Below are 26,923 nucleotides of genomic sequence, written 5' to 3'. Positions count from 1 at the left end.
CAATCTCGCGCTCCCCTGTGCTCCGCGGCCTCCACATTTCACGCAGCCGATCTCTGCTCCCTGCGCCGTGTTTGTTCACGAGGTTGGGGCCGATGATGGCGGCGGCGGGGCGGACTCCGATTTCTGCGGCGGCCAAGTCGGAGACACAGGCGACGCCCGGAGAGGCGCTAGCAGAGGCAGCCGGGTCCCGCGGCTGGCTGCGCGAGTACGTGGACCGCCTCGCGTCCTCGGCCTCCTCCCTCTCCGGGCGGTGGAGCGCGCGGTGGAGCCAGGGACACCACAGCCGCAGCCAGAGCAACCTTGCGAGATTGGGGCCAGAACAATAGCTCTATTTGCTATGGAACCACCTGTAAGTCTTGAATGGGGTTCCCTATGAGCTTCTCCATCGGCTGGCGTCTCAGCTCCCACCAGTCGCACTCGGAAGCGGATTTCATTTACCCTTTCTCCTCGGGGTGGCCCTCGATCTAGAGACGGCGTCTATCTCCAGCGAGAGCGATACCGTCGAGGCGCCTATCCGCGCCGGACACAACGTCTGCAGTGATGGGCAACCTCCAGGGCCTGAACGGTGCCACCGTAGGCTTCTCGGCGGCCGGCGGCCCGGAGGAGGCGACTGAAGAGGAGGACATGCGGGGCTGCAAGGGATGCGCTCGCCGGTGGCCGAAGTCGGGGCTAAGCTGGGGTTGTGCACGGTCGAGAAGATGGAGGCGAGGTGAGTCACTCCATCACACTGCGCATGTCACCAAGGCACGGCCTCCCATCTCGGTAACCACCATCCCCTCCTATTCAATGTGAACTCGCCTCAATCTGATCGCTTGCGCTGATCAGTGAATTAAAATCTTGGAGATAGGCTGGACGAGGTAGCTATATGTCTATATCTCACATGAATTACTCTTTGTTAGGCTTTGGTTTTGGATGTCCAGAATAATGTAAGTGTAAAATAATCTGGGCCATAGACCGAGTCAATTGTGATGTGGAGACTGACGAAGTTGTCTGCATTCACGGATTGAGGCCAAGTCATTCTTTGTTTGTGAACTGCAAGGAGAAACATGTCAATGTTGCTCGATGTCAATGGCGGCTGGTGCATGCATGTATCTTTCCTACAGGTCTACAATTGCATGCACTGCAAACTAGGCGTCTGTAGAGCATTAGGTATGCATGTAGAAGGAAAGTCCTAATGCGATGGTGGTAATGTGATGCATGGTCAAGGAGAGTAAGGTTTAGTTGTTCGTTTCAGAGAATAAAAGTACCAGTAGAGGTTCATCCCTCCTGGGCAGGCAACGAGCTAACTAGATAGGCACCTAACTTAGGTTAGTAAGTTTTAATTATTACCTTAACACAACATGATAGCGCACATGATGATATTGTAAAGTATTTTGGCAACAATGGTCTATTTAAACTCCACAGATTTATTGGAACTTGAGCTAGCACCTGTATGAGTCAAGGTAAGACCAATTTAATTAATTGGACAAGCCGACAAGCTAGCACTCTCCTGGAGCATAATCTAAATTGTGTACGCCCTTGTTCAAACAATTAATATAGCTGACTGTTTTTTAATATTATCATTTAACAGAGCCTAGACTTTTCAACGAAGGTTATGGATTTGGCAAGCAGGGGAACTCCTGGAGATTGTGCCTCTTGGAAAAGGCTTCTTTCTTGCCAACTATCCTATTTCAATTTTGGATTGACCATTATCGTTTGTGTTCCTTTGTCCTCCATCTTTTACCTCTTGTAGTTACACAAGAACAACTTGATTGTGCTAAAGAGGCAATCGAATCTACAGTTCTGATGAACTTGGAATCAAGGGTACATTATTCTTGCTCATGATATAACGCTAAGCTGGATTGTTGATTTTTTTATCACTTCGTTTCTAGATAGTAGTAGTTCTGATTAAAAGTGAGTTATGCCATAGTGTTTTGAGTCTAAAATAACTTATGTGTAATAAATATAAATATTTAGTTTCTTTAATAAACATGTGTTACATATCACTTCTGCCATAGTTACAATTGAATTTGATACGAGCTCCAGATGATCTACCATATCTTTTCAACTTGGCATAATGATTTCTCTATCTTTGTAAACAGGCTAAAGTAACCTGTCTCTGTTTGGTCATTATGCTCTAGGATCCTTCAACTTGACATCACAACAATCGTTGAGGAGGTAACCAACTTTTCTAGACTGCATTGAGATTGTTTTTGTACCAAACTGCAATGTGTGCTTATCTTTGTGCTTCAATAAATGGTGTATATATTAGGCTCTTGTTCAGTTAGTACGTCTCGGTTCTCTTAAAATGGTGATGTTAGTGTCTTGTGAGTAGGTGGAGATGTTCTGGGGTCAGGGGTGGTGATCTGTGCTTTTCTTTTAAATTATCTCAAGCATAACCACACAAAAGATGTTCCAGAGTTTGCCACAAGAAAGTATACATGCTTTTTCTGTTAAGTGATGATTAATGACATGCTTTTCTATGATGAGCATAGAAACTATGGATTATTCTAGGCCAAATTCAATAGAGGTTCTAGAGTCTGACATAGGCTATCATTTTGGAATGCTTTTGGACACTCGGTGTAGATGTTATTTTAGTGTAGCAGTATATTGTGTATTGATGCCCTTCAATATTGGATTATGAGTCATTTACTTAGTCATTGTTGTGGTCAAAGCAATATGATTAAGACCAATATCATGCTTTGAATGACTAAATCCTGCATTTCTATGCAACGCCATGCTCAGTTTTAGATGAGATCCACTTCTCCGTGTTTTCGGCTCTGTTTAGCCTGATACTGACGAATTCAGGACAGACAACAATAGCAGTCTCGCTCTTTGCGTCCACAATTATATTTCCAGATCTTTATATTTGGTATATATTATTCTTATGACAGTCATTGATTATGGTGGATAGTACTTTCATTAGTTATGTTCTTGTATCTTTTTTCCTCATGTTACATGCCTGGGATGTCTAAAGCTGCCATATTGGTCTGATTGATCTTTTAGTGATATATAGAAACTGCAAGCTGTTATCCATGGACATCTAGAGGTGGCCCATGCCTCACGGCCAAAGCAGATCAGATGAGATTTTTTTGGTCTTGTGTGGTTCTTTTTAATCTGCTCACATGATACTTCTTATTCATTGTCATCCAATTTAATTAATTGCCCTCGACTGAATTGGTTCCTTTGCCATTTTACTTAGGAGGATAAAAGAAGACACTACCTTGGCACATGCCTGTTGCCACAATGGACAAAAGAAGATTAGTGTTGTGTGATATTTTTTTCATTCCTTTGATCAATTGCATGCTATTTGTACCCCAATCGACAAAATAGATGAGACTCAATTCAGGAGCAAATCACCAGTCCTGTTCACAACCCAATTCACTATGGCTAAAATATCAAACTTATGCTCCTTGAGGTTTGTTTTTTCCTGATCTTCCTTTAATATCTGATGACTGATGGACTGGTGAGTTCATGATCTGCTTCATGCTTTTCCTTTTATATATGGTCACTACCTCACTGGTTAGTTCATGGTGCTTTTTGTCTACTTCTTTGCCCCAAAAAAATCCCGGGGCGAATTTCAGCATGCTTTTCCTCTAGGTGTAAAGCCACCCACTCGATCGATCACCATATCTCCCTCTAGGTGTTATTTTTAAATATGCTTTGTTCAGTGTAAATCGTTGCTTGCAGATGCTGCTTTCACAAGACAGACATCTTGCTTTCTATGGAGTTGAACCAGGATCAAGCGGCCTTACTGGCCCATTTAACCAAGGAATCATGCAGCCAGAATTGATGTGCACCATTGCCAATCCTGTTGATGTTTTGCACGGAGCTATTCACGACGCGTCAACAATGAACCATGTAATTTTACAGAGTGATGTACTGACATATGTATATGCAGTTCCATATGTGCTTCCAAAACTGTCATCTGTCACCCATGCCCACATCGTTGCTGGCGGAGAGCACGCAAGTCATCGTGAGTTCGACCTCCATGTAAGCCCTCTGCATCTACATATTCAATTCCCAGGCCCCGTGTTGACCTTCTCTCATCTCAACCTGCCACTAGAGTACATACTAAAGAGTTGTCGACGACATGACGAACCGTCTCAAGGATGCCACAGTCAGGATGATGGAAATCGAGGCCTACGAAACCCTGCAAACTTTGGGCTCATCCAGCACCTATAGTGGAAAATGCCTAAGTTAGACGCTGCACTTGGTATAAAAATATATGCAAAATATTCCTTAGTTTTTGCAAATAGGTGTAATGTAAGTATATGTTAATTGTACATGTTACAGTAAATCGAGAAATAATGACCCCTACATGATCTATGTGTTACAGGCTGCATTTTGGAGGCATGATAAGGTCTGCTAATGTGCAATGTAAGTTTGTGCATAAAAACAGGAGCACAAGTGCATAACCTTGGTATAAGCAAAATGATATTTGTTTAGCCATGTGTTATTTTGTGTTAAGCATATGCTCTTTTGTCGATGCAAGTCTGCAATTAGGGGATGTGAGTTACAGTGTTGACCTTTGCAATTAGGGGATCTCAACTATGATGTCCCAACCTACAGTGTTGACCTTTGCAAGCAGATTGCAGATCTGCTCTGCATCAAACAACAAAAATGTTGTTTTACTCCATATAACTGCATCCCAAGTTGTCAAGCTCCATAATGCATGCATTTATAAAAATCTGATATTTTGTATGTACATGAACTCTCATGCTGTTCTCCCCCCTCTTTTCAGAAGTCCACTGCTATTACATAATTTTTTTACCGCGTGCTCTTAGTTTATGCACCAAAAAATTATTGATTTTCATCAATAGGTCTAAAGTCCTGGTTGCACCATCAGCAATTGTAGCAGACACGGTAACTTTTGTACATAAATATTTCCCTACTATTATCCCTACTTACCAAATTCATTATTGGTTCCAAGCATCTTGAAAGAGAAGTCCATTGTCTCTCTTACTGTCATCTCAGCATGGCTAATAGAAGCACGCAGGTACTGTGGTGTTGAATAATTCATTTATTATCCATTATACATGACTTTTCCTTTGAACTGTTGTCAATTGTTGGCCATTAGAAAATATATACTATAGTCGATGATAACATATGCGCAAAGATTTTATCGAATAATTTTTGTGTTCTCGCAATGTACGTGCATTGTATTATATAAATATAAAGTAGGAGTTTCTCCACCTTCCTTTCATCATGCTGCTTCTTGCTGAGGGTGGCGTGAAAAGGTCAGCAACAAGTTCCTCTATGGTGGCGACAGAGAAGACGGGGGAGGCTCTGGCGACATTGTGGCGACGACGAGAAGCAAGCAAGGATATAAATCGATCTGTTTCTTTGGAAATTAGATGTAGTAGAATATTTACGCGATACAAATCTCGTTTCTCTATATATCTATATCTATTACGTTTCTCATGTCTCTATTTTTATTATAATGGTTTGGGAAAATGTCACTCATCATCTGCTCTAATCTTTCGAAATTAGGTGTAGTGGAATATTATTGCCCGATATTGCTACACTACAATAGTGAAATAATAGTTTTTTTGTTTTACATAAGCCCCACTCTTTTATCTAAAAGCCCATAAATTATTGTCCAAAATGGAAGATTAAGACTTTGTTTATTACTTCTAAATTATCCTTTCTATATCTGCCATATGTACCATCAGCGACAAGATGACCCCCACATGTTGTATCATGGTTTACTAGAGAGGCTACTCAAGATGAGGAATTTGAAGTTATGTATAGTGAGGACGATGATGAAGACAAAGATGACGAGGATGATGATGATTATGATACAAGGTATGGAAACATTTTTTCTCTAATGAGGAATATCACTTCACCCTTTCCAGCTTCTAAGTTTTAAGTATGTTTTGACATTTTCTTTCTTCTTTGGAACAAAAGACCAAGGGGGCTGCTGGAGGGGGAAAGGCAGCAGCGAACGACCTGTTGAGTGCAAGCAGGAGTGAATGCTGCACATTGAATATTGACATGCATTGGTTGTGGAGCAATTAGTATGGTTCTGCTTGATGCAAGGTCATTGAGTTGTTGAAGTGATATTTTGTCGAATATTTTATATGCCGTTGCAAAGCACGGGCATCTACCTTTCCCCCTATAGAATAATATTTGGGCAACTATGTTTTATACAATGATTATCATAGAAAAAATTTAAACTGCTGAGAAGGTGGTACGAAGAAAATACCCTCTTAAGTCAATTGGAACACCAGTCTGAATTGTATGTTCCCACTTAAAGATATCCTCCGCCCATCCAGAACGTTTCTTGCTGTAAGCAATCTTATATTTTTTTGAGGCCATGATAATCGCTTCCGCGAACCTCTTGTATGGCATGTGTTTACACCAATCTTGAGTCGGTGTAAAATCGATAAAAGTCACATGCTTTTTAACATGATCTATTACGAAAAGGGCGTGACATCCATTGAATTTCCATGGCATGAGAACCTGCAAAATATCAGTCATTAGGATCCTACAACAGAAGTGTCCTTTATAAATACATTCGAAATGAACACATACTTACATATCTACAACCCGTGATATAATAATTCATTGATGGCCAACAATCGAGTGTTTTGGCTAACTCTTCTGTTGTAGGATCCTGATGGTATTTTGGAAGTTTACCAAAACCAACCATTCTCTGGACAGTATATATACATGTACACATGATGATTAGATATAGATACTATATATTAATACATTAATGATTGGAAACAAACTTACCCAAAAACGCATGTCCATATAATGCTTTCTATTATTTATGATTTCTTCTTTCGGTCTACGTGACTCTTTATTGGCAAGCAGCCGAACAGCCATATCAAAACATCTTAGAATCATATCTTGAGTTGTCATTAATATGTTTTGCAGGTCTTTGACAGATATTTCTATCTTAAAAGGATTGAAACTTCGCACCCATGTTCTCCTGTAATGTAGCATGACGAAACTCTATATCAAGAATCTAAGTAGTCGATATACATAAAATAAATAAATCAATGAGCACTTACTCTAGTGTCGTATCGTCTTCTATTGCCATGATATAATCACATAAAACATCTATTGAATCGGCTTTGGTCACTGGCATGTCCTTTGTGGAAAGACCAACCATTAAAAAGTCATTGGTGCAACCATCGTTAGAGACTTTTACGGGAGCTCTTTTATCCCAATCATCAACAAACCACCTTTGCAAGTCTGCTTGAGTAATAGGGCCTTCCTCATCTTCATACACTACTTCGCTATCATCAAGCACGTGGAGTAGTTTCCTCTTATTAGAATCTGTTGGGTTTTCTAATATCTCAACATCAGATGGGCTTCCAGAGTCAACTTCTTTTTCATTTTTGTATAACAGACACCCCCTTCTCTTATTCAGGTCTGAAGATAGTAATATAGCAGCCATTTTTTTCCTAAAGTGTGACATGTCATCCTACAAATAAGAAACAATTATTTAGCATTATATATGTAACACTGACTGTAGATGTCCATATATGTCATAGTAGTATAATAATATACCTGGGTAAAACTGTCAGACAGTTCATCCCCTGACCAGTATTCGATATAGTTCAAAAGAAAGAGGCCACATGAAGAGCTACAATATACATTAATACCAACATAAAGATTAGTATGAATTAAGAAATTGGTAAAGAAGATCTTAGGACGTACCTATCTGTCTGCTTTGCATATCCCATGTCTATTTCTCTGAGCGGCCAAGAAGCAACTTGGAGGTCTGGCCACCTGTGGTCTTTTAACTCCTTACGTTGAGATATCATATCTATTTGTCTTTGTAGTCCTTTAATCTTTATATATGGTAAAATAAAATTAGAGATTGGGATAAGTTAATATTGAATTCATAATTGTTTAGTTTGTGCATACTCACAGAGTCAGTGAGGTCTTTGCGGTCTTGTGAAGTACCAAGTGAATCGAGCACTTGTATCTCCATATTTCTTGCATGGATCACAGCAAGATACCAATGCGTCTCCCGGATGTTTATCGGAATAAACACCTACAAAACAATTATAAATACTTGCATAAGAATAAAATACATATAAACACTAACTGTTCAGATTGCAAACTCATATGTACCATGTCATGGTCTAGGTAAAGTAACACCCTTCGTTCAGCGCTACATATGTGTGTCATGTCTTTAATTGGATATATCTCCTCTGTTTTAATTTCAAGATCACCATCTCGCTTCAGGAAATTGAACTGGAAAGCATTTTCTATGTGAACGCGACCTCCAGATCGGCACTTTAGATGCTTTTGAGCTTTTATCAAATTTATGTAACAGTCTATAACCTGCAAGTGTGTAAGTTGTGGTTAAAAATACCAGGATGAGTAAAAAAAACTTATACATAACAACGTCGCCAAATATAAAAAATAAGCATGGATTACCTCGTCACCTAAATCTGCGCTCGGCTGAAATAAACACTCCATCCACTTCCTTTCAACAAAGGCATCATCAATAAGAACGACTTCTACCCTTGGTTCACAAGGGATTTCCTTGATAAAATCGATGAGAGCAAGATCACCTTGCGTGCAAATATAGTCTAGGAGCAACCAGTCATGAGATAAAACTAAAATTAGTTATTACAAAAAATACAAATTGATCCATACAGAACTATGAAAATTTTAATACCTTCTCGAACTATTGCGGTTGCCACCGATTTTTTTGGCTTGTTATGAGACAAGCCTACAAATAGAGATTCCATTCTCGCGGGACAAAAACCTACATTCATAACAAATTGTTAGATGCATACAAATTATTATTGCTAATTTCACAAATGATCCAAAACTCAACAATACTTTAAGATAGTATGCATGCTCTAATAATACACAAACATGTGCGGCTCTAATAAAAACAATTGTAGCATGCAAACATGACTTGATAATACACCAGACCAATCAAACATAAGACAAACATCATCCTATTAGTTTGTTAGCTGAACATGCAACTCTTACCATGGGTCTAATTTGTTAGGACCTCTTTGTAGACGATGTTCTTGGTATATGTCCCACAATCTACGGTGGGGGTTTTCTTTACACCCTTCCTTGACTTTTTCCTCCCATCTACAGCTGGGATGACAAGAATCTTTATGTTCGATCGGGCCGTCGCTCTAGATAGAGCAACATATAGTTGGCCATTAGAGAACACTGGTTCAGGCAAGTATACACCAACATTGGGAATAGTCTGACCCTGTGCTTTGTTAACCGTCATTGCAAAGCTAAGCCGTACAGGAAACTGCTTTCTTTTGAACTGGAAAGGGAACATCTCTTCATCGGAGGGACACAACGGTATACGTGGTAGGAAAATCCGTTTTCCAACGTGTTGACCCAGTACAATCTCTGCGTCAATGCTATTTCTTTGGAAGCCACGAACGACCAGCCTGGTGCCATTGCAAAGTCCATTTGCAGGGTCTATATTCCGGAGCAATATAACAGGACATCCAATCTTGAGCTTCAAAACATGAGGTGGTAGCCCATTAGGCGTCAATGTGTTTAGGAACTCGGGTGGGTAGTAGTTGTGGGGATCATCCATGGCGCTATCGAAACTATGATACACCATATGCTCCCCTTGAAAACGATCAATCATCTTAACATTTATCATATCAACCCAGTCGTTCCGTGTTGACAGTATCGCCCTTGAAGTGATGTAGGTGGAATCAGACATATTTTCATTGAGATTTGGGAAAGCAAAGTCTATTAGGTTGTCAAGGTCGTTGTCACTCCCACTGTAAGGCACACACACATCATCAGGAAGATGAATGTCGCCGTCACTATTTGTTTCCTCAGTTCCACCGCCTACGCGCAGCAAAAATTCCGCAAACCAAGGGTCGTTTTTTGCTCTCATGTTGCTAACAAGCTTTAAGTGGGACATGGACTCCCATAGGTAAGACATTCATAGCGATGACGCGACCACTTGAGCCCTTGACCCTTTACGAACAACAGGCAAGACCTGTCTGAAATCTCCACCGAAGACAATGGTTTTACCACCAAATGGTAGTGCAGGGCGACCCATTATATCGCGCATGCTATTGTCCAGTGCCTCCACGTCTTGTCTCTTAGTCATAGAAGCCTCGTCCCAGATAATGAGAGATGCTTTCCGTAGCAACTCTGCTGTTCCACTCTGCTTCGTGAAGCTACATACAGCGCCATCGTCAATAGTGAGTGGTATCTTGAAGCGTGAATGGGCGGTTCTTCCTCCAGGCATTATGGAAGCCGCAACACCAGATGTAGCTGTTGCCACTGCAATCTTTCCCTGGTTGCGTAGCGTCGCGAGCAGCACTCTGTATAGATAAGTCTTCCCGGTGCCACCAGGTCCATCCACAAAGAATAATCCGCCCTGATCGGTGTCAACGGCAGACATAATCTTATCATAGGCGGCCCTCTGTTCCTCGTTAAGAGAGTCTTTAAGAGACACATCTTCCACTGTCGGTTGGATACTTTCCTCCTCGTAAACCTCTCGAGCAGTACCAATAGCATCGTCATACGCGTCGATCATAGGAGGTAGAGGGAATGTCTTTATGTCCTTTCCCATTGACTGCAGCATGTTCCTAATGTCAATCAATACCATCTGCTCAACATGAGTTTTGTTCTGACTCTTGTGTTGATAGTCCTCGGACATAGAATCTTTGTGTTTCTGCCAGAGTACAGCCACATCGCTTGGCTCACAGTAAACCAGTATTGTGGCAAAAAGCCGTCGCAGCGACGATGGCATCTGGAAAAGAGCACGTTCAGTGAGACACTCATCCAGTGTGTTGTCCGACTCAAGTAGTCCCCTTCTCTCTGCTGCCTCACGAAAGGTCGGTAGGGTGACACCATCAACTGTCCTTAGATCCACATAGGAGGCGGCGCCAGTAACGTGGTTTAGGAGAACACGAAGATAGTAGCGCTCCCCCTCAGCCGGATGAGCAGAGACTATCCTACCGACTTGTCCACCTGTATCTCGTTTCCTCCGTTGCCATACTTTTCCCTTACCACTCTGCCAAGTGTACCACTCAGGGAAGTCACGATATAGGATGCCACGAGCCTCCTCGTGTAGCCTATTCTCCTCAAAATATGATGTGAGCATCGACCTATCAACACCTGGACGGTTGACGACTCGCTCGACCATTTGCCGCTCGTGAAACGCCACCATGTGCATGTTTGGAAGATGGAGTTGAAGCTGCATAACAGGTGGAGATATCTGACTAAGCTCAAAGCCGTATATCCTCCACAAGGCTTCCGGAGGAGTCACCCACCTTGCATCTCTATACTGCTTGATCTCATCAACATCATCATCTGCCTTGCTCGCATCTCTCATAACAACAGACGCACGATCATGGCCTTTGTATATGTATTTGAACAGGTATTTAACAGCCTTGATGCTCCCACATGCCTCGACATTGATGTGGCAGTTGAAGAGACGAAGGAGGTATGAGTTATAAGGGACAACCCATCTATTGTCCAGTTCGCACCCTCGGACCTTCTCTTTACGGTCATCGTCACGACGTCTATAAATAGGGTACGAATCCTTCCCTTGCAAGGTTGTGTCACTGAAAGACCGAGGGTAATGATTCTTGCACGATTTACGACCCTTAGTGCATGGGCAGTTAGGGTTTAGCGACCCACACGGGCCATGCATCATATGCTTGATAACCATCTTTCGTAGTTCAGGGTACTTGTTGCTTGGGATCTCGGCTGAGATCAAAAGGTCGTATTGCTCAGGACATGTGAGCTTGTACTTCCTCTGCATTATGAGTAGAAAATGGGCATGCGGCAAACCCCGCTTCTGAAACTCCACGACATAGACGTAGGCTCGGACCTTACCAAGAATATCCTGTTTAGTCAGCCGATGCTTTAACTCTTGTAGCTTCACATGAAAGACACGCACTACAAGATCCGGACGATCTTGCGGTGTCTGTCCAGGGAGAAGCTCCCTCCTTATCTCATCCCAGTTAGGGTTACATGTCATGGTAAGAAATATGTCTGGTTTACCAAACTTCCGCACCAGAGCCATAGCATCCATATACCGACGTCTCATATCACGAGGACCGCCGATAAACGACGTCGACAGCACAGTTCGCTTGCCAACCTTCTCTCCTCTAATATCTCCATCTAGCATGCTATCCACCAAGCCCTGGTACAGGTCTGCCCTTAACCGATCCTGATTCTTGCGTATGTAATCTAAACGAGAGTTCTCAATCTTTATGTACGTGTCGACCGCGAACTGCTGAAAAAGCCGCTTTCCATGAAGTATAGGATTGAATACCCCGGGGCGAATCTGGAATTTGTAGCAGTAGTAGTCACGTACAGACACACATAAATGGCTAGGAGATTCTGCATACGCAAGGATTATAAAGTGAGTGATGATGAAAAAATAGTTAATAATGCGCAAATATTTCAAAATATAAACAAACAACTAACCCGCATCTTCATCATTTGCATTACTTGCCCTATGTGTCGCACGGTATGCATCCACTTCGTCCATGGATACTCCAACCTTTGGGATATTTGCGTGCCAGCCAAGTTCGCCTCTAGGGAAGAACAATGGATATGATAATGCATCGTAGCATCCATGGTATGAGCGGATGCAGTGGCTTGAACTGTCCTTCCCATGGAGCATAACACTCTTGCTGAACTGGCCTCGCCCTTCGCTCCCTTCGATCCAGACAGCGGCCACCTCCGAAGTGAGAGGTGTGTTATATGTCTTCTGGTTCAACGTCTGGTCTAGGTTCAACGCGATACGATAGTCATCAAGGTTCTCAACGTGACCCATGGTCCTAAGGTGCTCGGAGTACGGGTTTCCACGTAGTATGTCGACTATCTGTCGAATAACCTCTTTGTCTTTCTGTTGATGCTCTTCGCGACACTTACGGTACCGATGCTCGAGAGTGGGATCATCATCATAAAAGTAAAGCTCAAGGTGTTTATGCTCTGCCCCACCATCCCTACCAAATGACTTGATATTGTGATACATCATGCCCTGTGCTCGGAACGTGTATATACCAGAATCCCTTACATTAGTTGTCATACTATCGAGGCAACAGTATAGGGAAGTGAAAGAGAAATGGCCATTAAAAAACCTAATGTTATCACGAAAGTGCCTAGCATCAGAGTCTGCACTATCCCACAACCTCTTGAGTTGGGGAGGGGTCTCCAGTGGGGCTAGCTCAACCTTCCCACCACGACAACAAAAACCAGGTGTCTCATACTCAAACTTCTTCGCGGTGCAATAACCGCAGTTGGGAACAGTCTTTAGCATATGGGTTTCTTCAGGGATGTTGCTATACACCTTGTCGTACGGGTCAGGAACATCAATGGCACTCGATTCATCTTGACTACCATCGATCTCTATATCCTCATCGGTATCCTCATCTGATATTTTTTTGGAAACAATGAGTAAGACATATATGTATTTATATAAGCATTTGTATCATATCATAAAAAGATTGAAATTAGTACATTGCCCAGCGAATAGGTATCCCTCGTTCTCATCAGCATCGTCTTCAAATACGACACCGTCATCGTCATCAACTGGAGGGTGAAAATACAAGCCACATAAAATACCTGGGCATTCAGGATAAAAGGGGGGGGATAAAAATGATAGTAATTACCATTGTTGTTGATCTTTGCAGTCATATGGGGTTGTGTCCGATCATCCCCTTCCTCGGCGTCACTAATGATATCCTCAGCCACAGTAGCCATGTTCCTTGAAATGGATGCTTCAAATTGCCGGTTTCGACGGGCTAAGATAGCTTGTCTTTCACCACGTGGCACATGTTGTTTACGTCTTAGTGGTCTAGTAGACATACGCAGTGAATCGGCATCCTCGGTCTGTGTTGAAGCTGGTAGGAACGGGTTACTGGCGATATCAGGGATAACCCAGTCGCAGGGGGTAAGAGCGGATCCATTAGGTTCAATTGCATCTGTTGTAGGGTGTACAACCTCAGGGGTATATGTTGGGGACTCCATGGCGATGGACTCCTGACTCAATGTGTCAGCCAACAGTGCTCTACGTTTTCTTATGTACTCTATCTTTGACCCTTTCCGCTTTGGTGTATTATTATACAACCTAAGGCGTTCACGATTAAGCTCCCTCTCGGCTGGAGTTAAGTTTTTGTACCGATCTCTAAAGTAGGCAGCCCTTCCCAAATTATGGTTAGGCGTGTTACCAACAGTTTCATGCACACCGCCTGGAATAAGGCATGTATACGTTAAACCGCATGAAATCAGCTGTTTTGCAAAATTAGTTGAGTGAACAGTCATGTACCTGGTGTCAGAAGGTCTCTTGTTGTGAAAACATCGTCTGACTTGAATGTCTCATTCCTATGCAACCAATCGCTATCATCATCTCGATTCACATTTGGAACTACCAAATCAACAGTGGCAGAATGATTTTCATGGCTACAAATCTGTATTTCTGTATTTATAAAACGATCAGTGGAAAAAATTGTGATAGGTATACCCGCAATACCTTGTGTTGCAAAGTTTGTGAAATCAATTGTGCTACAGCCATCTGAAAGACTAACTATGAAACAAAATGAAAACCAAAATAAGATTAATAGACATTCACTAATCCACAAGAGGATCCATTAAAATAATTAGGAATTTAACTATTTCATCACCTGTAGATCCCTCTGTTTGTATAGGAGGTCCTTTATTTCGTTGGCTTGCTTCACGACGTTTTCTACTTTTCTCGTTTTTTTGTTCAACGGTCATCGCGGCATATCTTTCCCTTTCCCTTTGCCTCTTACGTTCCTTAGCATCGACATTTGGACCAAGCCTTTTCGATCCATTTTCATCAGCTACAATATAAAATTTAGTATTAGTGTTACCCTTAATACTACGTTTCAAACGTTAATCGGCACGCGTGTAATAACCTTTACCTATAGTAATGGTGTTTGAGATGTTTGTCAATGGTGTGCGTCCATCATTATGTTCCATCTGATCTGTTTCTGTTGGTTCTCCGTTCTCCATAAAAAAACCCTATCATGGACAGTGGAATGGCTTAGTTAAGTTTTCACACAGTACTTGAGTAAGGTCTGATTTGGTGATCAGGGACTTGTGAGGGGATCCATGGAGAGGAATTCCGCTTGCCATTCAAATAGCAAGGAGATTCCTCACACATGGATTTGAAAAGCAAGGGATTCACAGCAGTAAATCAATCACCACGCTGTTGCTACCATACAAATTCAGGTCTCACATACATCCATCCTCAGGCGAGCCGAGTGCTTATATAATCTGAACGGTATTGACCTGTGTCTACCTAACCACATTTTACAAGCAACAAAGTGTAATAGTGCATTTGATCTGGTTGTGATTTGTTCCTTCACCCAATTCAAATATTTCTTTTGGTAACATTTCCTTCTTTGTTTTCCAACTTTTCCGATCAGAATTAAAGAGACAAAGGAATCGGTGGCAATACTCTTGTGTGGGACAAGTGGAGGTGGCAAGAAACAGTGCAGGGGTGAGGGGTATTTCATAAAAATTGTTTCGTTTATGTTGTTTTCCGTTATTTAGTTATATCTCATTTCTTGTAGCCACTGATTAAAGTCTTCTTCTGCTGTTACCAAAAGAAAACACATGGAACGATTTGGTGTACGTGCAAAGTACATGACTCTAGATCCAGCAAAGAACAGATACATCAAATACATTCGAAATATTAGAGCTATCCAGGAATACCTATGCAACCGAGCTGACAAGCATCTTGTGCCGAAGATCAACAATACCAATGTTGACCAGAGCGTGGCTGCTATACATGCAACAGTCTTCAGCTGTCTTTGCAGGCGAGCAACAATACCAATCTGTGGTATGTCTCACCGACGACAAACTGAGAATAATTTGAGTTCTTAATGGCACACAAGCATAAAGAACAGCAAGAACAAAGGAACACAGAATCAGAGAAAAAACAAGAGTTTATATATTCACTGTTCTCTCTTTGTTTCTGGAGTTACATATGTTCTTTTCGTTTTTGAGTGACCTCTGATCTTTTTGTTTATTGAGTTACATCTGTAGTCTGTAGAGAGTGACCTTTTATTTACAGCAAAGGACGCAAGGGTGAATACACATTACTGTGTGTACTTCTCAGTTTCTCCCCTCTAACTAATTTTGCCACCCTCGGAGTCATCTGTTCACATTTTTTTTATATACTGATTTTACAACACTCTCAGATAGGGCTGTGGTTAGAATGTTTCAAGAGAATTAAACAAAGGGATATGGTTTAGTCAGTAAATAAACTGAAAGCTTAAAGAACAGATAGGGGTGATCAGGATTACCTACAGATTTGGAGACTGTTTGCACAAAATATTACGGGAATTCAAATTTTTGCACAAAATATTTAATTATCATTTGCACGGTCAAAAACTTCACAAAATATCTCTTATTAAACCCATGTCATAGGTATTACAAACAAGATTCATAGACATACAAGTTTGCCTCTTGTTGCGTTTGGTTGCTCAATAACAGTACGACACGTATTCTATCAAATCTCTCTACGCCTAAACATAGTCCCAATTATTGCTCTTTGCGAATTTGTAGAATCTATCTACGCCTTTCTTCTTCAAGAAATGTAACAGCAAACTGACGGTTGTTCAGCGCCACCAAAGCTTTTTGGATTGCTGCAATGAATGCCACAATTAATCACATCTACACGTAGTTCATGATATAATGAAAACAATCACGATTTAATGTAACTATTTTTTTAGAATATACTTACGTCGAAAATGATGGGTGTTGTGATGGAACGGATTGAAGTGTATTGCGGTATGATCCGAAGACTCGAGGCACTCTAGAATTACACATTTAAATCTCCGTTACGAATCATTATAAAGCAAAACCTAGTGACAGATGTTTTGAAAGACGTAAAGACATGATGTACCTTGTCTTCTGAACCGTCTAAACATAGTCCCAATTATTATGCCATAATCCTCCTTAGCCAACGCCCAGCGGAGTGCATTTTTGTTTAGTAGGTCACCCCAAACTTTAATGATATGTAAATATCCCCTACGACATTAATTTTGGTAAGAACAGGTTAGTAATATTTAGACTTGGATATATAACTCGACAATTAACAGAATATACCTAGCATCCATTATAACAATCTTTCTGAAAGGGCCCCACATTGTGCGATGTATTGTATCCAAGTGGACTACAACAGCCATAATGTCTACAAAAATAACAGTTTATAAATGGATTAATACTGAATTTTGTGTAAACGATATATTAATAATATTAAGAGTTCGATATATTCTTACCGACTAAAGTCCTGTTTGGCAACTCGGCAATATCAGCAAGGTTCAATAGTATTTGTTTTGGGAATGGCGCCATCTGAATTGGAACAGTGTATGGCTCCACGATAGTTTGTTGGTCAAGACACAATTCCATGGGACCATTTAGATGATGAAAATTAAATTCACCCGGATGAAGACTGAACTTCACATTATGCATCTTGTAAACATGCTTTCCATGGAGCAAATTGTCGAAATGTTTGACTGTCTCATACATATATGTTATGGCCTCGATCTTGGCTCCCTAATAGTATTTCAGTAGGAGATGAGGCCATGGTATGAATATCGTGTAACTTTGAAAATGAAACTTAAAGAATTGTTGGCTTACATTGATGTCAGACAAAACGAAATGTTGTCTATCACGAAAACGTGGTTCAATCGGGAATTTAACTTCGACCCGAGCGACAATACTGTATTTCCGCGGAAGCCCATAAAAATCTTCATCACGGTAGTCGTCGAACAATCTGAAGCTATATTAAACATACGACTAAATAATGGTCATAACTTTGATAGACAAATTTTGTGTAAATATATTTATAATAACTTACATAGGCATCCGTTTTAGGCGGTCAGCTGCGGCTCTTTCACGGTTCAATACGACCGGTTCCATCAAAACCTTGTAGCCTTTAACATAATTTAAAATTTAAAATTAAATGGAACACATGTCATACTTTCGCGGATCAATATTTTATTGTTGTCTAATGGTTCATGAAAATATATATCATGCCTCGACAGTTGAGAATCAAAATTTAATTCAAACATATAGTTCACTGAATATTGTGAGTATGGATGAAGCCTCTACAGGTGAGAATCAAAACTTAATTCAAACAAATAGTTCTCTTAATTCAAACAATTTGTGCAGGTTGTGCTTGTTACTAAAGTCTGCTACACATTAGATTTTGCAGACAGAGGTCTCTTTCAATTATCAGCTACCTGGGTGCATTCTTCAATGCTAGATGTTTGATAACATGTTCGTGGTGTACGGGTCTTTCGGTACAAGTATTTTATTGGTCTTTGGAACAGGCAGCAGTCCAGTTGGTCTTGTACTGATCTTGCTGAAGAAAGCATCCTTTGTTGACTCATTCTGTGAGGATAGTTCCACTTGGGTGTTCAGGTGTTGAATGGGCACTTCTTCCTCAGTCTCCAGGTGGTCTGGAAACAGAATGGCATCAACAGACATAGGCGGAACAGCCAAGGCTGCTACTACGCCTCGTGTATGTTCAGGTGTTGGATAGACACTTCGTTATCAGTCCCCTGGTGGCCTGAAATCAGAGAAGCATCAATAGGCTTAGGCGGTACAGTCAAGGCTGCTACAACGCCAGAGCCCAAGATGGGGGAGGAAGGAGCTGAATTATGTTGGTCCATAGATGCCAATTCGTCATCCGTAGCTAGACCATCATTTCTCTAGTGAAGTGATTGTTTCAATACAGATAGCTGCACATATGTGTGCACAAAAAACATGAATTATTGTTCTGATTTATAGTAGTAGAGATTAGCATCAACCGATATATACCGGAAGAATGCATATAAACTTTATACCCCAATACAAACCAACAATACCCACAAGCATACACGGCATTAACAAACATTGCTTGTTAAGAAAAATCAACTGAAACATGATCGAAAAAATGAAACAAAGTGGTATGGCAATTTACTAACATATCTCAGGTTGATGTAACAGTTGCAGCAACAAATTTGCTTGAAAGCTTACCTTGGCCTGAGAAGCTGCGGAAGCCGTCGATGCGTTGCAGCGAACCCCCGACGGTGTCCTGCCGTCCGGTCCGGGTCAACCAAACGCCTTATCCCTTCCTTCTTACAGACACCTCGCTAGATGAAACAACAAACTACTACAATGAAACCACGATACACAATTTCAGTAAATACTCTATGATCAATTTCAGTAAACAACAAACTATTTGTTAAGAATGAGTAATTTTGCAAAATAAAACACATAGGATAACTTAAGAGCTCCACTAAGACGATACAGGAACAGTGCCTCAAATACAGGAACAAATAACTTAAGAGCTGTTTCAAATACATGAACAAATAACTTAAGAGTTGCCTCAAATACAGGAAAAAATAACTTAAGAGCTCCCCTAAAAAACAGCTAGGATTACAGCCAGTCTCAAATATAGATTACCTAAACATCCAATGCTGAATCAAAGTGCAAGGTACAACACTTAGGTAATAACTAATCCAGAGACGCAATCCGAATAAACACAGGTAAAGGAATTCGCATTGCAGCAATTATTATATATCAGCAGGAACTGGTAGAACACACGAAAAAATATGAGTAGTTGTTCATCACAAGTTACCTTGGATTTTGCCGTTGAAGGTATAGTTCTTCAAGATCACTTGGGACTTTTTTCTGTACGTTATCAGGATTACTACAAGTAAAAAACTGGTTCAAGAAACAAACTATGAACACGTTTGTAAAGCTAGCATTTTAAAAATTTTGAAACCAAAAGCGATGCCCGAGTAAACAACTAAGAGTTGTCTCAAATACAGGAAAAAATAACTTAAGAGCTCCCCTAAAAAAACAGCAAGGACTACAGCAAAACTCAAATATAGATTACCTAAACATCCAATGCAGCAAGCAATAATAACTTAAGAGTTGCCTCAAATACAGGAAAAAATAACTTAAGAGCTCCCCTAAAAAACAGCAAGGACTACAGCCAGTCTCAAATATAGATTACCTAAACATCCAATGCTGAATCAAAGTGCAAGGTACAACACTTAGGTAATAACTAATCCAGAGACGCAATCCGAATAAACACAAGTAAAGGAATTCGCATTGCAGCAATTATTATATATCAGCAGGAACTGGTAGAACACACGAAAAAATATGAGTAGTTGTTCAGATTACTACAAGTTACCTTGGATTTTGCCGCTGAAGGTATAGTTCTTCAAGATCACTTGGGACTTCTTTCTGTACGTTATCAGGATTACTACAAGTAAAAAACTGGTTCAAGAAACAAACTATGAACACGGAAAGAGATTTGATCCAAGGTAACTTGTGATGCCCGAGTAAACAAATTGGTTCAAGAAACAAACTGGTTCAAGAAACAAACTGGTTTAAAGCTAGCATTTTAAAGCGATGCCCGAGTAAACAAATTCCAGAATTCCTAGTTCAGATTATAACTCATAGTTCAAGTAAAAGAGAAGTGCATAACTCATAGTTCAGATTATAACTCCTAGTTCAGAATTCCTAGTTCAGATTATAACTCATAGTTCAGAGTAAACAACTAATCATAGTTCAGATTATAACTCCTAGTTCAGAATTCCTAGTTCAGATTATAACTCATAGTTCAGAGTAAACAACTAATCATATTTCAGAAACAAACTGGTTCAAGAAACAAACTGGTTTAAAGCTAGCATTTTAAAGCGATGCCCGAGTAAACAAATTCCAGAATTCCTAGTTCAGATTATAACTCATAGTTCAAGTAAAAGAGAAGTGCATAACTCATAGTTCAGATTATAACTCCTAGTTCAGAATTCCTAAATCAAATTCCTAACTCATAGTTCAGAGTAAAAGGGACCCGTGCGCTAGAAATCAAATTCCAGTGATTAGTTGTTTACTTGAACTATGAGTTACACCAGATTTGGCGAACCGTACACCAGATTTGGTGAACTAAATCTATTGCATAACTCATAGTTCAGAGTAAACAACTAATCATATTTCAGATTATAACTCATAGTTCAAGTTTATTTCTAAATCAAATTCCAGAATTCATGAAACAACTAATCATATGCGTCTGACCCGTGCGCCAGAAACAAACTATGAACACAAGAAACAAACTATGATACAAGAAACAAACTATGAAACACTGACCTTCAGCACTGTGACGTTAGCGACCCGTGGAATCTTGAGGGCGATGCTCCGAGAGAAAAAACGGATGCGTCCAAGGAGGATGCTACGAGAGAAAAAAGGGACCCGTGGATTCACTGGCGTCTGGAATTCTTGAGGGCGGATGGAAATAAAGGGACCCGTCGCTCCACTGGCGTCTGTAATTTTTGAGGGCGGATGGAAAGTCCATTCAAGGGAGGTCTGCCTTCCATTGACGGACCTGAGCGGAGATCTCTGACATTCCATCCGCGTCCATGATAGAGGAGGAGGTTGCGGATCCCGGGATTTGGCCACGGACCTTCCATCCGCGTCCTCCATCCGCGTCCTCCATCCGCGTACGGTGACCTTCCATCCGCGTACGCTCAATCAAGGACCTTCCAGCGGGCGTGCGGGCGTGAGGGCCTTCCATTCTCCGCTGCGGGGCGGGCACCTTCCAGCGGCAGCGGACCTGATATCGCGGCGTGCTCGCGTGCGGCGGATTTGGCGCGGCGGATGGCGCGCGCGGATGGAAAGAATCGCGGCATGCTCGCGTGCGGGCAGAACAGGGATGTGCGGGGGCGATGCGGCCGCGAGGACGGCGGCGTGATTTGCGTGCGGAGCTGGCGCGGCGGCAGCCGATCGCCCGATCGCGGGAGGCAGAACAGTAGCTGTGCACGCCTACACTAACCTCATATAGAGTAGTAGTATATATATATATATATATATATATATATATATATATATATATATATATATATATATATATATATATATATATATATATATATATATATATATATATATATATATATATATATATATATATATATATACCAATTGCGTTCCCCGATTAGGCGCGATGAGTCGGCCTTATCAGTTCCCTAGCACAGATTATGTCCACCGACTCGACTAAAGCAACTAGAAACCAGGTCGTTCGATTAATCGTCGAATAATCGAACGATTTGGACATGGACGACTAGCAGGTGAATGTCAATTTCTTCGTAGAGCAGGCATCTGGCCTGTTGACCCATTAGACTCTGTTGTTTTTGGCCCAATAGGGATCGTTTCTTAGCTTTTTCACCCCTCCTCTCTCCTGTGCATTCCCGCACTTCAGCTGCTGCCTGCTTTCCCTCTCTATCTCGAATGACGGCAGCTGACAGGTCTCTGCGGTGCACCCTCTCTCACCGCAGTGGCTCCTCCCTTCTCTGCATTTGGAGGTCATAGCCCACAAGCTTGAGCAGCCGCGCGAGGGAAGGCGCCTACCCGACTCAGCCAGGCGTATTCAGCAGACTGTTCCCAGCTTTCAAACGCCGCCCACAACTCCGGCTCCCAGGATTTCGATAAACTTCCCCTCCGACAGTTGGTGTACCTTCTCCTCCATCTTTGGCAGGCTTCCCCCAGTCTTCAGTGCTCTGTTCTTTGCTATTCTGCCTTAAATCTTGCTTTATATAGCATATATACTGCATACTATATAGTACAACGGTTTTGGTACATAGAGGATGACTACATGTATGACTACAGTCGACTAGGCTCAACTAATCAGGCTTATCGACGACTAATCGCAACTGGTCGCCTTATCAGTGCCATGGCAACTAGGGTCGATTAGATCATTTGAAAACATTGCATGGCACCATAAACAACATACTGTCAGTGTCTCAGTGAACAGTATTTATGCAGGTAGCAAATTTTATTTTTAGTCCAATTTAAATGAGAAGGATCATACATATCAGATATATTGGTAGGCAGTAACATTACAGACAGAAATTTGACTGCTAACATAATGCATGCTGTTAGAACATCGTGTTTAGCGTCACCTGGATATCGACTGTCAGGACTTTGAAACATTCTTTAACAGCCTAATAACTTATTCATTATCTCCTTAATTTTTATTCCTCGTATAATCTGAATGAAGATAAATAGAAACAAGGTACAGACAAATATTTACAGGAATAGTTCAGGGAAGGGCAGGGGACAGCGAACCGGAGTATGTGACTTCAGCCACACAGGTATGAGCTTCTCAGCATTCTCAGGTACATAAGGATCCCCATGAAAGAAATCTGGTACCACAACAAAGTACCCTGACGAAGCAACTTTGTCGGCTATGTTCCTTCATGAGATAAGACAAAATACAATCAAAATCAGTTTGCAGGTGACACGCAGTGATTATGGTAAAATTTGATGGTATTTAAAAGAGGACACAACCAGAGGTCATCATTAAACATTTAAACTAACCATTCTAGAAATACAACTCAGTAAGAACACACGTCGTCCAGTTCCAAAGTTTCTGAATAACAACCAGTTGATCCATTTGCAAAAACACAAAGCAAGAATGCACATGTAATATATGAAGAGAAGCCATGTTACTCCGATACTTCAGCCTTCAGGTAAGTGCCATGTCCCGTATCGGATACATATCCGATACCGATACACAATGGATACATGGTGAATACGTATCCATGAAATATCCTAAATAAAAATAAAAATCTAATTTTGGATACTTGGGCCAATACGTATCCATGAAGTATCCCAAAAAAAATAAAAATCTAGGTAGCTACGTACCCTCGCAGTCGCAAGACATCAACATGCAGCCACATACTATGTGCCATCACCCTATAGTAACACGCCTCTTTGCTTGTTTTTCTAAAGATTAGGAGCTCAGATTTTAAAAATCCCTTTAGTATTATCTATGTGCTCGGCTGCTGGATTTTGAGAATAGGATGGATATGCTTGGTTGTTGGAGTGTTGACAGAAATAAATATGAAAAAGACAAGCAAGACACTGCACATGTTAGATTACAAGCATTGGCAAAACTGCTAAGCTACTACTACTTTTAGAATTTTAATTTGCATCATTTTATATTTGTTTATTTATATTTAAAAATAGTGAACCATGTCCGTGTAGCGGATATTTTTGGGAAAATGGCATATCCATGTCCTCGTATCCATCTGATACATGTATCCATACCCATGTTGCATAGATATGAAGTAATAAGCTATTTGGCTTATATATAGGTAGGATATTTACTACTCCGTTCTAAATTGCAGGTCATTCTATCTTTTCTAGGTACATAGCTATTGCTGTACTATGTATCTAAAAAGGCCAGAACAAGTTACACTTACGATTTGGAACTTGGGAGTAGTAGTGAATAGTTACTGTACTGTGATCTGACTCACATAATTTGTTTCCATCTTTTCGCAACAAACTTTGAGAACCAGCAGGAGATGGTGACTTAACACTCACTGGCATAGATCATGGGAAAAATTCTTGGTATGCCATCAGATTTTATACTTATTCCTTGTGTGCCAGCAACTGAGCAAAAGGATACAAATTTCACCACTTCAGTGTTGAACTAAAAGTCAGAGCAAAATAATACAGTTTTTACTAGCAGCCTAGGATGTGCTAGCAGCACATAATCACCTGCCATTATTGATGATAATGACATTCCCCTAAAATCCACCCAGTCATCTCCATCAACCCTAGTGATTCTACAGATCTTTGGATGCAAGGGCGTTTGCAAAAACAAAAAAAATGATGATGATAACAAAGAACACAGGGTCAGGGGGGAACTCCGTCACAAGGAGTGATACCTCAGAATCGGCGCTTCGAATCCTGCAAGAGGAGAAAGAAGGCTTTTTACTTGTAACGTGCCATACCACAGGCGAACGATCTCGAGGGGAAGGAGAAACGAAGAAGTACCGAAGACGTCGGCAACGAGGACGACGGCGGCCTTGGAGTCCTCGGGGCCGGCGACGTAGGCCTTGAGCCCGCCGAAGCTGTCGACGACCTTGCCCTTCCCGCAGGCCGGGATCAGGGCTGGCGGGTTATCGCAGCACTGAGAGCTCGCCATTCGTCCCCTCTCCCTTTCCCTCGGGTCGTGGTGGTGAGCTGAGGGCGGAGGCTAGATGCGAGAAGAGACGAGGCTGCATGCAACGGAGAAAGCACAATGGAAATGCGGACCGAGAGCGGGGGAGTCAGAGGATGCCGTAGTCGTTTGGAACTTTCTAGCGAGGTAGAGTGATAGCGAGTGGCCGGCCGGTCGACGGCGAACAGAGGGGCACGGCGGGCCGGCACATGACGCCGACTGGAGACTTAGTAGGGTGTTTGGTTTAAGTAATGAGTTAGTCTATTATCTTCTCACTTTTTGCTATTTTTGTTTAATTTATAGAATAGAATCAGTTAATTCATCACCATCTCATTTCTCATAGTTAGTTAGTACTAATATAAGAAATGAGGTTATCCCATCAAATTTGAGAAATAAACTTATGATACACCACCTCAATTTAGATAAAGTAATTCTTTAAACCAAACACCCCTAGATGATTTGGGTCGCGGCGGGCCAACATACATGTGGCCGCTCTGCCTGTGTGGCCAGCCACACGACCTCACGGATCTACGCGCAGTGTCGTCCTGTGTCCTGAGTCCTGAGCCGGTGGGGACGTCAGACTCATACGGCAACACCTCGTTTGTCTTCTGCCATAGGACGTCACTGCTGATACAACAAATCAGTTGATCTACTTGTATATATTTAAAAAATCGGTTACTGCGGTAGCTTTTTTGCACCGTAACGCGTTTGAGGACACATAAATTTCATTCAAATTATACAAATTTTTTATAAAAATATAGTTTAGTTGAAAACACACAATAAGTAGAATTTTTTTCTAAAGAGAATGTTAGACTTGTTGCGGATGATTGCGGATTTGATTCTACCTTTATCTGTATCTCTATCTCTACTATATCATCAGTTTTAACGGTCGTTCTGCGTTATTTTTTTATAAATAATCATCACATCTATTTTAAATTAACCTCACGCTCGTACCCTCCACGTAACCAATCTCCACGCCCGCGGGCCTGCTGACCGTGCGGAGCCGGCCTGTTAGACTGTCGGACCATTTGTTAAATCAGCGTAAAATATTAAAAAACAGTGAAAGAGGTGGAATTCGAACGCACGCGCTGATGGAAGAAGTGCAAGAGACACTGGGCGAAGCCATCTAACTAGAACATCATGCTCAAATGTTTTTAATATTAAATATAAATTATATATATATATATACAATTTTTTGTAAAATAAAAATATGTAATCGGGTCGGGTCGGGCTAGCACTACGGGACGAGGCTACGGCCCAAGCACGGCGCTTGTGCCAGGCTGGCCCAGACAGTATTAAATGGGTCGTGCCTCTAGCCGGCCCACCAGACACGGCTCATTTGGCCATCTATACATCTGCACGATAATGATGGTCTTCGCTTGAGTTGCCGACACCTCGTTTGCCATCCTGCTTCTTTTTTCTCTCCCATCATGCCTCCACCTCTGCATCACCCCATTCTCGACTGAGGGAGTGGGAGCCGGGGCCTCATCCCCGTATTCGTCTGACACCAGCACCGAAACCGACCCATGCAGTGGCTATTGCCCGTCCACGAGGATGTTTCACAGCATGCGTCTACCATCATTTTTGTCGTCGTTGGACGTCACGTTCGTCTTCCCAGCCTTCGTCCTATTCTTCCTTCGCAACCTACTACCCCCGCCCACGGTCGCAGCCGTGAGCCGACCGACGCTCGTCGACGCGGATACGGGGTGAGTCAATCTTGTTCATGGCCTTTCTCTGTGCATGCCGCCGAGGAGGACACGGTGGCGCCTGCCACTCTTAGGTTATCTTGGCGATGAGGAGTACAGATCTAAGATATTGGACAAACAAGGCCCGTAGCGCGACAGCGGTCGGCACATGCTACGGAGTTGGTGGTGGTGGTGTGTCGCATCGGCGGGTCTAGGGCTAGGAAGGCACTCACATTCTCTCGCCCTTCTTGGACTGACGCATGGTGCGGGTGCCTCTTGGTTTGGAGCTGATCCG

The 26,923-nt window shown here is 41.8% G+C and overlaps 4 protein-coding genes across 5 annotated transcripts in view; 1 reads left to right on the top strand and 3 right to left on the bottom strand.

Annotated features, from left to right (window-relative positions):
* The window catches only part of LOC100282382 (uncharacterized), a 32,436-nt gene extending 7,410 nt beyond the window's left edge, over positions 1 to 25,026 (bottom strand). The window contains exons 1-3 of the mRNA NM_001397557.1: positions 24,778 to 25,026; positions 24,669 to 24,690; positions 23,062 to 23,188 (exon numbers count right to left, since the gene is read on the bottom strand). Coding sequence (NP_001384486.1) covers positions 23,062 to 23,188; positions 24,669 to 24,690; positions 24,778 to 24,928 — 300 coding nt within the window. The 5' untranslated portion in view covers positions 24,929 to 25,026. The remainder of the gene's footprint in view (positions 1 to 23,061; positions 23,189 to 24,668; positions 24,691 to 24,777) is intronic.
* On the top strand, positions 61 to 5,441 carry LOC103635686 (uncharacterized). Of its 2 annotated transcripts, none has more exons than XM_020542362.3 (3): positions 61 to 709; positions 1,571 to 1,803; positions 2,082 to 3,537. In XM_020542362.3, the coding sequence occupies exons 1-3, from the start codon at positions 541 to 543 to the stop codon at positions 2,118 to 2,120; spliced, it is 441 nt and encodes a 146-aa protein (XP_020397951.1). In that variant the 5' UTR covers positions 61 to 540; the 3' UTR covers positions 2,121 to 3,537. The 2 variants fall into 2 exon arrangements, 1 of the variants encoding a protein (XP_020397951.1); XR_002263981.2 differs by adding an exon at positions 4,803 to 5,441 and having other exon boundaries at positions 149 to 1,803; positions 2,082 to 4,359.
* Positions 6,477 to 14,964, bottom strand: LOC109941422 (uncharacterized). The gene is made up of 13 exons (XM_020542360.2): positions 14,856 to 14,964; positions 14,595 to 14,774; positions 14,444 to 14,497; positions 14,240 to 14,338; positions 8,627 to 8,716; positions 8,383 to 8,537; positions 8,074 to 8,286; positions 7,868 to 7,993; positions 7,654 to 7,787; positions 7,504 to 7,579; positions 7,002 to 7,417; positions 6,721 to 6,919; positions 6,477 to 6,637 (listed from the first exon to the last, which is right to left on the bottom strand). Exons 1-13 carry the CDS (start codon positions 14,944 to 14,946, stop codon positions 6,488 to 6,490), a joined length of 1,983 nt encoding a protein of 660 aa, XP_020397949.2. The 5' UTR covers positions 14,947 to 14,964; the 3' UTR covers positions 6,477 to 6,487.
* On the bottom strand, positions 16,334 to 21,648 carry LOC103648296 (uncharacterized). Its single transcript, XM_020542361.2, has 11 exons — positions 21,088 to 21,648; positions 20,132 to 20,203; positions 19,571 to 19,642; positions 18,967 to 19,102; positions 17,804 to 17,879; positions 17,584 to 17,725; positions 17,223 to 17,499; positions 17,050 to 17,134; positions 16,847 to 16,971; positions 16,685 to 16,756; positions 16,334 to 16,586 (listed from the first exon to the last, which is right to left on the bottom strand). Exons 5-11 carry the CDS (start codon positions 17,863 to 17,865, stop codon positions 16,510 to 16,512), a joined length of 840 nt encoding a protein of 279 aa, XP_020397950.1. The 5' UTR covers positions 17,866 to 17,879; positions 18,967 to 19,102; positions 19,571 to 19,642; positions 20,132 to 20,203; positions 21,088 to 21,648; the 3' UTR covers positions 16,334 to 16,509.
* Positions 25,027 to 26,923: the final 1,897 nt, after the last annotated feature.

This window comes from Zea mays, chromosome 8 (genome assembly GCF_902167145.1).
Source record: "Zea mays cultivar B73 chromosome 8, Zm-B73-REFERENCE-NAM-5.0, whole genome shotgun sequence".
NCBI lineage: Eukaryota > Viridiplantae > Streptophyta > Magnoliopsida > Poales > Poaceae > Zea > Zea mays.
This window is presented reverse-complemented; position numbering and strand designations above follow the sequence as displayed.